Source organism: Ictalurus punctatus, chromosome 20 (assembly GCF_001660625.3).
Source record: "Ictalurus punctatus breed USDA103 chromosome 20, Coco_2.0, whole genome shotgun sequence".
In the NCBI taxonomy this organism is placed as follows: Eukaryota; Metazoa; Chordata; class Actinopteri; order Siluriformes; family Ictaluridae; genus Ictalurus; species Ictalurus punctatus.
Window position 1 is genome coordinate 21,285,484 of NC_030435.2, and position 12,243 is coordinate 21,297,726.

General features: G+C 40.8%; 1 protein-coding gene across 1 annotated transcript; it reads right to left on the reverse strand.

The window, feature by feature from the left end:
* Positions 1–580: 580 nt before the first annotated feature.
* On the reverse strand, positions 581–3,638 carry neurod6b (neuronal differentiation 6b). The gene is made up of 2 exons (XM_017496448.3): positions 2,669–3,638; positions 581–1,760 (listed from the first exon to the last, which is right to left on the reverse strand). The coding sequence occupies exon 2, from the start codon at positions 1,753–1,755 to the stop codon at positions 802–804; it is 954 nt and encodes a 317-aa protein (XP_017351937.1). The 5' UTR covers positions 1,756–1,760; positions 2,669–3,638; the 3' UTR covers positions 581–801.
* Positions 3,639–12,243: the final 8,605 nt, after the last annotated feature.

Below are 12,243 nucleotides of genomic sequence, written 5' to 3' on the forward strand. Positions count from 1 at the left end.
ATGCTTCATTTTAAGTGTAGAGCTTCGAGATTTACACTGCTCACCTACAAGTGTACTTTAACACATACACACACACACACACGCGTGAATACACACACTGCGTTCCTGAAACACACACGGATTACATTTCATTCAGAAAGAGGCTACGCGTTTCCATAATTTTTTGCATAGTTCCCATTTAAAAATCCCCTTTTATTGCTCATATGCATTTTGTTGTGAATAAGTGTATTCGAACAGACTATTGAATATTGATTTTTGTTTGTTTGTTTGTTTTTCAACTAGATAAAATAATAACGAATGGCTTTTCATGAATTATTATAATTAATAATCGTAATGCAGGCCTTGTACTGCATATAGGCCTAGTGTTCCTTAATAAGTAGACAACAACAAGATAAAGAAGCAGTAGTATTAATAGTATTACTGGTGGTAATAATAATAATAATAATAATAATAATAATAATAATAATAGAAGGAGAATATTTCAGGCAGCACTTGTTTTAAAAGGTGCCGTGCAGAAAATTGCAATAAAATTAAATACAAAAGTCAAATAAAAACAAGAACACAAGTGTAAAGCGATAGAAGGAAATAAAAATAAATACAAGACATTTAACAATATGACATTTATTAGAGTGCAATAAATAAGGTAGGACATTCACGTAATACAATAAACAGAAAATAAACTATGCCGTAAAATTCAGGCAATAAATAATAAATAATAAATAATAAATAGATTAAGACACAATATAATAAGGGAAATGAACCCGTTTCCGCCTCGCCTTTCAGTGCTTTCAGGGCGGCTCTTTAATTATGGTACACCGGGTTCAATTGTTCTTGGGTTTGGAAGGGCTGATTGCGCATGCGCAGCTCGTTTGGAAAGTGGCTGTCAGGAGACGCTGTGTAGGCGGAAGGCCGGCTGATGGAAGCGCGTCCAGGGGCGCCGCAGCATGTCGCGCCGTACCGGCAGCTCGCGACGCACTCCGTCTGCTCGTCGGGTTTCTGAAACGAGAACACGCCGTTATAGTTCATAGGCGGGCTGAGCTGGCTGTCCGGAGACGCGCTGTTGTAATAGGAGTCAAACATGTTGCAGTAGGAGAAAGGGCGGAAATGTTTGGACGCGTCTGCGCGGCTCGTTTCTGCGTTCGCATACGCGTAGGGGGCATCGCACGGAGGCGACACGTTACCAGGACTGGCGAGGAAACGTCCCGCGTTCAGCTGCAGGCACCCCGCTACCAAGTTGGTGGTGGGTTGAGATAGACCTTTGCACAGGGTTCGTGCAAACGCCACGAGGTCGGGCCGTGTGCCAGCACTGAGCGTCTCTGACAAGGCCCGGATGTAGTTCTTGGCCAGACGCAGGGTTTCTATCTTGGACAGCTTCTGAGCACTCGAGTAGCACGGCACAACCTTGCGTAGGCTCTCCAGCGCACTGTTCAGACCGTGCATCCGACTGCGCTCACGTGCGTTCGCCTCCTGGCGCCGCAGCCGGGCCCTGTCCGAGCACGTGGCGCCTGACTGTCGTCTTCTTGGATTGCGCCTTTTGCTTAGACCGCCCTCGTCCTGCTCTTCGTCTTGGTCTTCGTCTCTTTCTTCTTCGTCCCTGTCCGATCGTTCGTCACGTAGGTCTAAATTGTCGAACCGTTGTCTGCGATGATCTTGTTGCTCTTGTCTCAGACTGTCATGGATGCTTGAACGTGGAAAGCTCGCTCCGAACTGAGGCTCACGCATTGCGTCTGGCTCATCTGGTGGCGCGGTCAACATTGTCCCTGCAGACAAGGACACAATTAATGTAACACACTGTGAGTTTCAGGCCCCCTGACAGTTTACAGCAATAGACCACGACAATAGCTTTCTTGGGACTCCTGTGTTCTGCGTATCCTTGGAAAGCCACACCGGCTTTATGGCACCTCTATATATTATCTATCTATCTATCTATCTATATATATATATATATATATATATATATATATATATATATATATATATATATATATATATATATATATATATTATAAAACCAAGTTAATTCAACAATGTGAGGGTTAATTCAGTAAATTTTCAGAAAATATACCTTATAATCAATTAAAAGTAAGGGTGGCATTTTACTAAAGGTAACATTCTTTTTTAAAAAAGGTTTCCTAAAGAACCTTTTGATGATGTTTTTTTCAAGCGCATAATAATAATCCCACCACAAATAACTACACACACTGTACAAATTTGTGGTGCAAAATGAAAGTTAACTGCTTTGTGGCACCAAATATGAGCACCGTTATTTTTAGGATTGTATTTTCAAAGCATTTTGGCTAAGCATTAAAACTAATTTCCTGAAGGACCGTTTACATCATTTGTGCCGTTGGGAATGAAAATATACCTTTACATTTCTTCTGACACTAAAAGAGTTAGATCAGCACTGGGACTTCAGCTGCGCAGACATGCCAAATAGGATCGTAAGGTCACATCATTATCCGTATCTGATATTGTATCTAGACTAGACAGCAAAATCCCTAGTGCTGAATGAACATATACAAGAATTCCTGTAAGTCCAGATGGACACAATGAAACTGTAAGTGTTAAGACTATATGCGTAATCAAAAGAAAACAAAAAATGCCCGAAAAACAAACAAAGATATTGATGCATTACAATAACTAGGTAAATCATTTTAAATTTGCTTACCTGCTTTTTTTCTCTTAATATTTAGCTCGCATGTTCCAAAATTCCACTCAGTCTCAGCACCATGCGCCTTCCATGTGTCTGCTGTGAGCCACTTAGAATTCCTTTAATCTCGTTTTCACCCTCCTCTCACTCTCTGTCTCTCTCTCCCTCTCTGTGAGAAAAGTGACACCCGTGCCAACTGCCAGTGCGGGTACCCGTGCCATCTGCCACTGACGTCTCGTGGCAGAGCTGGTCACGTGGCGCGCTCTCGTGGGACTTCCGTCCTGTACCAATCATCTGGCGCACCGCGCTAATGGGCACCGTGAGGCTTTCATTTACCTACCGTCAAAAAAATCAAGGCAGATTCCAACATTGTCATGCTGTTGAGGATGCACCCTGAGCTTTTTCGAGGAGGTGTTTGTTTCTATGCAGGAAGCTATCTGTGCAGACTCTCCCAAAATGATGTGCACAGTACCTGTCTTTGTCACATGCAAGAGAACCACCTTGAATGAGGTAATAGCCTGCTAATCTCAGTGCTCGTCACTTGTCACAAGCGATCAGTCACATCTCAGGAGATTGTCAGTCTGGGGAGAGTTACGGGCACGCCGAGAGACGAGATCCAGCTCCTGAATTGTACGGGATTTATCGACTAATAGAGACACAATGACTATTCTATCTGATTAGACAGAAGGGATATAGATCGGCAGAACGCAGCTGTTGTCCTGTTTGACCGAAGCTCAGCATAGTTTGGTCTAAGTGATGAGTTGAATTAGGTGAGAACAGACAAACCATAAACTGCGCCAAAGCCTGATCTACTGTATTTATGAACATTTCCCATGCCTCTACGTTGGGTTTATAGGTATGGGCTTGTTAGTCTGGTCCTGACATAATTGTGAGCTGTCAGAAAACTCTGACCTGCTCATCTTTTGTGCATTGTGAAGCATATAGTTAGATGTAGTTGTGAAGAATTCTCTGTTCTTTTTAGCAGGGGTATTTGTGCAATGCTACACCTTGTCAGATCTCTCCATTTGGAAATTTCAGCATGGATATAAGATGCTACTTTACCTGTGGTTTAAAAACATTAGATTCACTAAATCTACATGTGAATGCAGCATTCATAACAATTCTAAACACCTTTATAACGTAATACAGCCTACAGAATATCTCATCTATGTAAATACTCATATCGTAAAGAGCATAACACTTCATGAATTATGAGTATATGACTTCATAATGTCAGGTTATATAATGTCAATGCACTACAGCGTAATGAAATAAAATCACACAATACTAACAATAATCATAATAATAACAACAACACAACAAAATCATTGTGATTATGTATTTCCATAATATTCTTTAGACTTAAAAAAAACCAAAACTAATAGATCTGTGAACTGTCCTTGAAAAGAAAGCAGTTAAAATGGGAGTTAACCAGGGAAAGATCATCTGAATATTTCAAATCAAAATTGATTAGGCTTGTACATTAAAAGGCTGGCTAGCTAACTAGCTAAGTAACTAGCTCATGTATTTTGTTTTGCTTGTTTGTTTGTTTGTTTGTTTGTTTTTCACTGTAAGGCTAAGAAGTCAGGTTAAGGTCAGTTTTACTTTTTACTCTTTATCACCCTTTGTGAAAACAAGTTTTAAGGCTTTTCCAGAACAATTTATTGACAACTGGGGAGAAAAACCTCACTAGCTAAGCTAACTAGGCTGCCTCCTGAGGTAAAATAACACAATTGTAAACAATACATGCTACAATATAATACAACAATACAATATATCTGTTAAAAGCTCTAAATGTATTGTATAAGCATATAAAATGCTTGTTTTTACCTCAGGAGAAGCCCTAGTTAGCTTAGCTAGCAAAAGCTAGCAAAATAATAATAATAATAATAATAAAATCTCCCTAAATATTAATACATTGTCCTGGAAATGCCCTGATAGAAAAGATTTTCTACAAAGAAGAAAGAAAACAGTATTTGCTAGTTAGCTAGCCAACCTTCTAATGTACTAGCCTAATCACTGCGTACAGTGTTTTAAAATGTTGTTTATTTATTTATCTGACCTCAGGAGATTGTGGTGAGACCTGTTGTGGTGGTCAAAAGTATGTTTCTGTCTATAAAATGTAACTCTAAATGTATTGGATAAACATACATGGTGTATCACATGATGTTCATCTTGTGTTTAATCAGTGTTGGGTTTTGCTAGTTATGTCATACATGACATAAATATGTGACATATCTAGCGAAACCCAACGCACTTAGCAAACCGTATGTGTTAATGAACATTTGACATATTTTGGTTATTCTATTCTATTACGTCCTATCCTAGTCAGAATCCGAATGGCAGTCCTGTCCATAATACACTCGGACACATTTACACTCATAAACACACACCTTAAACTCCCTCACACACACTTTCCACCTGCCCCCCCCTCTAAAAAATGCCTCAGCTGGCATCCCGCACGTTCCGGTCCACTACACACACCGGCATCTGATGAGTCCGACTTTGCGTTTCAGACTAATCAGTCTGCTGCGCTAATTGCAAATGCAAATATGCAAATTTATATAATTAATTACTCCACTAATTAGTTCTCCGTTCTTTTTAGGTAATAAATCATTGTGTGGTTGAAAGAGAGAGCGAGCATGAGAGGGGCAGGGCATCAGCTCCCTGTACACAAAAGATTCAAAGTTTTCAAATGCCCTCAGAGCGTTAGAGTGAGGTTATTGTCACTGGTGTCGAATGGCGTAATTCTGGGCTAGTCTAGGATTTTTATTTTAATGTGATCATGTAGTAGAGTAAAAAGTTATACCTAGTTGTACTCACCAATTTGGATGAATAAAGCAAGACACTTTTGTGCTAATTTGTCCCATCATGCACCATGGAACAGTAGAGGAGGGGCTTGTTAATAGTGGACACAAATGCAACTACTGTATGCTTCCGCTTCACACTATGGTCAAAAGTTTGTGGACACCTGACCATCACATTCATATGTGGTTTCATCCCGAACTGTTGCCACAAAGTTAGAAGCGCACGATTGTTTAGAATGTCTTTGTATGCTGTAGCGTTACAATTTCTCTCCACTGGAACTAAGAGGTCCAAAACTGTTCCAGCATGACAAGGCCCCTGTGCACAAAGCACATGGTTTTCCAAGGTTGGAGTGGAAGAACTTGAGTGGCCTGCACAGAGCTCTGACCTCAACCTCACTGAACACCTCCACCTTTGGGATGAACTGGAACACCTGACCTCACTAATGCTCTTGTGGCTGAAAAACACAAATCCCCAAAGCCATGCTCTAGTGGAAAACCTTCCCAGAAGAGTGGAGGTTATTATAAGAGCAAAAGGGGAGTGAATCTGGAATGGGATGTTCAACAGGCACATATGGGTTTGATGGTCAGGTGTCCACAAACTTTTGGGCATATCGTTTATGTTAAATTAACAAATAGACATAGTGCAGCAAGGTTAGCTAGCTCATATCAAGTAGCACTGAAGGCAATTCGTCGGTATTGTTTACCTCTTTTGCATTATTAGCATCGCTTCCCTTCAGTACAACAACATTTGATTCAATTCAGGTTTATTTGTATGGTACTTTTAAGCATAGAATGTGGTACGGAGCAGCTTTGCAAAAATCTGGATGTAGATTTAGAGCCCTAATGAATGAACCAGGGGCGACCGTGACGAGAAAACTCCCTGAAAAGCCATGTGGAAGAAACCTTAAGAGGTCCAGACTCAAAAAGGAACCTCTTCCAGAGTTTGGGATTATAAAAGTTCACAGTTAGAGCATATTGTACTGGGCTGAGTACCAGACAGTTTTTCTGATTACAGCAGTAGTTCTTAGGTACAAGTTTATAGTATCCAGATGAGATTATCCACTGAAGAAAAAGTGATCCTGGATCCCACTTGGCTGTTAACCTTTCGTTAATAGTATCTTCAAGATTGTTCCTTAATTTGGTTATTATATACAAACTCGTTATGGGAAGTTCAGCCATTCAGTCCGCATAGAATGAAATGTTTGTAGGGATGTTATAAGTGTATGCTTGGTTTGCTCTATCTAAGCTCTGGTGGTGTTGACAGCTCTCGGTTGTTTAATTACCACATGATCAGGTCTAAAAGACAGTGTGAGGAGCTGGGCTGCGAAAGAAAGAGATCGACTCGTCAAAGAGATGCAGGAGAAGTGCAGCGGTGTGAGGGTTCGCTATGGGCTCTGACTCTTGACCTGCTTGTCCAATACAAGCCCCACCCACCCCCAAACACACAAACTTATAGTTATTGGATCACCTTTCATGTATGATCCATGTGGTAGGTAGTTGTCACAAATGGCGAGGAGGAGATGCAGGATGCATTGGTGCAGTAAAGAACTTTATTAAAGGTAATCAGGCAGACAAATCCAATACGTGAATCAAAAACATGTTCAAAAACAGGTAAAAGGTCAGGCGAACAGCAAACAGGATGAACTAGGCAAAACAAAATCGAATAACGAGGACGAGAACAGGAACAAAACTATGGCACAGAAACGAAGAACAAAGGGTTTTGTATTGAGTTAACTCTTACACACAATACTTCACCCTGAACACAGACTCACGAGGGGTTGAAATAACAAACGTAATCAAGGGTGAACACAAAACAGCTGAGACTAATGATAACACGTGAGGGAGACATCCAATGACATAACAGGGGCGGAGACATAACTTAAACCATAACAAACACACGTGTAAAACGTAAACAAAGTCAATATCAATGAACCCGGAAGTACGCGCTCCTGCGCCTCGGGCTTCAGAGGCCGCTGCGTGCTCCAGTGCTCTGCATGAGGGGAAATCTCTGACACTAGTGCTGGTTCTCAATCTGTGGAGTTCCTGAGTACAGATTTTTTTTCAGGTTGTCAGATAAAAATCAGTTCAGGCTTGCTCATGATTTGAGCACTAGATGAATGCTAGCATCATCTGTACTAGAATTCTGCTTAGTTTGGGCGATCCCGTTCCAAAAGATGGGCTCAAGGATGAGTTAGGATTGCTGTGACAGTCTGGGAAAGTGTCCTGCTCCTTGGTGAGGCTTCAGCGATGCCGAATGTTCATTGGGTTCATGTGTAACGACATTGTGCTACGATTTATTACCACTACGTTGATGAAAACATCATTTACTATACAGAATTTGGGAGACGTCCTTATCCATGCTCCATGCTAGACTAAATATACTATATGGCCAAATGTATGCAGACACCTGACACCCTCACCACAACCATGGGCATTAGTATGGAGTAAGTTCTTGGTGAGGAGGTGGTTATTTAGTAATCGTAAGAAGCATTCTCAGCTTGGCATCTGTTGTCTGGCGGCTTCACTCCTGACCGATGGGGATTCAAGTTGGGGACTCTTGAGTCACACATTGACTGACTTTTGACTCGGCTCAGGCTTGTGAAATTTCAAATTTGAATAGAAACCTAACCAAGTAGTACCACCAAGCTAAACACAGTAAACAAATTGACTTCGTTAATCAACATTTTGGTCCACAGTCTACTCTACAACTATTAGAACAGCAAGGCCAATTCATGTTTTTGTGACGTACACCAAAGACAATTGGGTTCGAGTTCAAAAGATGGACATGCGACGAGACGAGAGCTTAGGATTTCAGCTTTTATTTCCTGGTATTTACATCTAGATGTGTTAAACAACATAAAACATCAAACCTTTTTTTTAATCAGACTACCCAATTTTTAGCTCGAGCAAAAGTATTGGAACAGACAAGTTTCGAAGTAAATGAAAGTAAATAACACTTAATGTTTGGTTGCATGTCCCTTGCTTGCTATAACTGCAAGGCTGAATCCAAGAGTAGACGTTCAGAGCTGTTTATTGTTTATTGTAACAAACAATCTAACAGGACACACCTGGGTAACAAGGAATGTTCCAATATTTTTGCTCGCCTCGAAATTGGGTGGTCTGATACAATATGTGCCATGTTCTATCTCTTTTAGCACATCTACATCTACATAAATGCCAGGGAATAAATGCTGAAATTCTGAACGCTCTTCTCATATTCATCTTTTCATCTCAAACCCATGATTTTTATAACTGCGCTAGCAAGTTTAGCAACTAACTTCTCAAAATACAACAGGAGCTGACAAATCAGCACCAGAATAGCTGTATAGCAATATTTCAGTACAAGCAGATTTAATTTAATTTCATGGTGGACTTTTCCTTAAACGCTGTACTATTGTGGTAATTAAGCACAATGCCAGATGCCAAAAAATAAAATAAAATAAAATAAAATATTCTGCATTTGTAACTGCTTGTGTTCTCAGGCTTGTGTGTGTGTGTGTGCACATCTTTACAGCAAGTGTGTGTACCATGTCTGCAAGCTGTCCATGTGTGTGCACGTGTATATGTAGGGGTGATTGGGGAAGCCCAGGCCTGAGCGCCGTGCTCTACAGCTGTGCTGTTTTTACCAATTACCTCACCCATGATGCCCATATGCCACCACACTAGTCTGCACAGGTGGCTCCTCAGACAGAGATAGAGGTATGTGGAGAAAATGACAATGGATACTGTTTATACCCAAACAAACGCTCACTCACACATACTTCGAGACACAAGGGAGCGCTCTGAGTGGCACGCTGTAAAATTGACTTCATTTCGAGTTTAATAAAAACCTCTACGAGGCAAAGGAAGACACACTCTCGCAGAGTGTTCACGGCAAAAAAACCCCAATGGTATATGTGTAATTCGATTAAAGATGATTATAGTAAAACAATGACCTCCTGATGATGACACGTTTCGAGTTGATTGATTTTTTTTTTTTTTTCCTCAGTGCACATACGTCCAGGGAAATGAAACAGCTCGAGCGCGTGTCGCAATAGCCGAGCACACGCAATCGACGACGCAGATGGAGCCGATCAGTTACGCTAACGACAATGAAGGATGAAATCATGAATAATTCAGATGTTTTTAGAAGATAATGTAAATATGTTTGGTGGTTGGATTTCATGGAAGAAGAAGCGAGATGAAATGAATACCTGCATCCTGCTTCAGGCTAAATCAGACAGGGAAAAGAAAGAAAGATGAAAGACATCAGTGAAGCAACAGAAATGCTGTGATATGAACTGCAGGTAGTTTACTATCCCTTTCGAAATATATTTGTATTTTATTTGTATGTAGTTTAGATTTGGTGGCTTAGCGGTTAGCACGTTTGCCTCATGCTTCCAGGGTTGAGCGTTCGATTTGTCGATGTCCCTGTGTGTGTTCTCCCCGTGCTTCGGGAGTTTCCTCCGGGTACTCCGGTTTCCTCCCCCAGTCCAAAGGCTGATTGGCATGTCTAAAAACGTGTCCATAGTGTATGAACGGGTGTGTAAATGTGTGTGTGATTGGGCCGTGCGATGTATTGGCACTCCGTCCAGGGTGTCCCCCGCCTTGTGGCCCATGCCCCCTGGGATAGGCTCCAGGTTCCCTGCGACCCTGAAGAATAAGCAGTACAGAAAATGCATGGATGGATGGATGGATGTAGTTTAGATTTGTTTTTAGGTGCCTCTTGTTTTGTCATCTAAATTAGTCACTACTATTTTAGGCATAACTTCCATAGCACGGCTGACTAAACGTGTCTAGCTCTCTCTCTCTCTCTCTCCGTCTCTCTCTCGCTCTCTTTCTCTTTGCTTATAGTAATTGGCTCTTGTTGTCTTAACAACATTATTTAAATGAAAAGATTTTTTTGCAACTCAAATTTCTAATGTACACAATATTTTATATACATGTCTTCATTCATTCAATATTTACACATGTTTTAAACATACTGAACCTAAGAAATGCAAAGGCATCCTGTATGTAGTAAATAAAGATTGTGATTGTGTGTATACAGATTATACAGAACTTTCAAAATCTTTTATTTACACATCAGTGACGTACCCTCTTCTAATAGATCACCCGCAATCGAAACAGCAGCATTATTTGAGAACGCTCCCGAATGAGGCTGTGACTCAATTTTTTCTTCCTTAGGGAAAAGATAGCTTCCAAAATGACTGCACTAATCTGCAGAATATTCAAAACGAAGAAAATATCTGGCCCGTGAATACACCTTCATACTGACACTCATTTTTAACACCTTCCTATGTACGCCATTGTTCTGAGAATTCAGCATATGGTCTGCTAGTGGGTCACACACTTCGTGCTAACAGCTCCTTTTTTTTTTTGCAGATCCAGCATTCACACTCTCGTTTTAAGACGCAGATTGCAAGGTGTACGGTGCCTTCTCACGTTCAGCCCTCGTTGTGTTCAGCCGAGACGTGTTAAAAGAGAAATTAGAATATAAATTGGAGTAAATTTATAAGAAATGTGTGTTGTGTTGTGTGGATGTGAGCAAGCGATGTGAAAAAGGATATCCCATAGATTAGAGACTCCCGCGTCTCTGCAGATGTTGCACCTGAAACAGATATGAGATATTAACTATAAAATATGATGTCGCTGGCGGTTTGAGACGCACCCCCGGCCATGCACCCTGCCTGCGCTGGCATCTGCGGATCTCGTGTTCCTCCCCGCGTGCATGCAATGTATTAATTACTCATATTGATGATGAGAGTCAGTGCCGAAAAGGCTCGAATAGACACACGCAAGATACATTAGACAACTTCATTGAAACTTAGCTCTAATTTATAATGAAGCTATCTGAAGTTTGCACAAACATCTGATGCAGGCCAATGAAATTTGTCCAACATGGACCAAGCTGATTCAATTTGCGCTGTTCCCAGAAGCTAGAATTCATATCTAGTAAGTGCTCTAGCTACAGCATGAGGCAAACCCTGAACCACAGAGAATCAAAAGCTTGAACAAAAGTTCTTGATAGTCGTTCATGTTTACTTTTCATACCATGTAGTCTTCAGAGCATCCATGTGTTATACCTATAATGAACCTGTAATGTGTAATACCTATAATGCAAAAATATCCAAACATGATTAAGACCAACACTATGTCCAGAGCTCTATTAGAAACAAAAGATCAACCTTACACACAGTGAACCCCTTATAAACAAATGCCAGCCTGGTATCAGCACCATGGTTAATCTCAAACAAAAACGGCGCCAAGGTCCAAACGAACTCAACCTGAGCACTGATAAGTTGCCAGATCATCAAGAAAAGGACGAAAAGGTCAGCGTAACAGATAAAAAAATAAATCATGTAGTGCTTGTGATTTCTTTAACCCTCTCTCTCCCTCAAAACCCCGAACAACTGGACCCACTTGGCACATGGTCATATGTTTAAATGTTTTTTTTATGGACATTGAAAATGGACAAGGAGAACAAACCATGCTAAGTCACGTACTCACTGTTGTCTAATCTGACCCCCTACTGATGACATGGGTGGTACCTTCTGACCTTCAAAACTTGCACAACAGGATTAATGACTGCCTCATTACCACTGCCTCATTACCACACTGGAGAAACACAACAAGCCTTCTACATCTTGCTGACAGAACAAATAAAATATATAACATGATAAAAGTAGAAATCTTGGCAAGTTTTCATTGGCAGCAGCCTAGTTTTATGACTGGACCTACTTGATGAGAATTCCCCTTAGACTATTAATGAGCCAGATCGTTTGCATGAATCACTGTTTACTTCAG

Coding starts and splice junctions, on each gene's coding strand:
- neurod6b (XM_017496448.3), bottom strand. CDS start 1,755: ATGTTGACCGCGCCACCAGATGAGCCAGACGCAATGCGTGAGCCTCAG.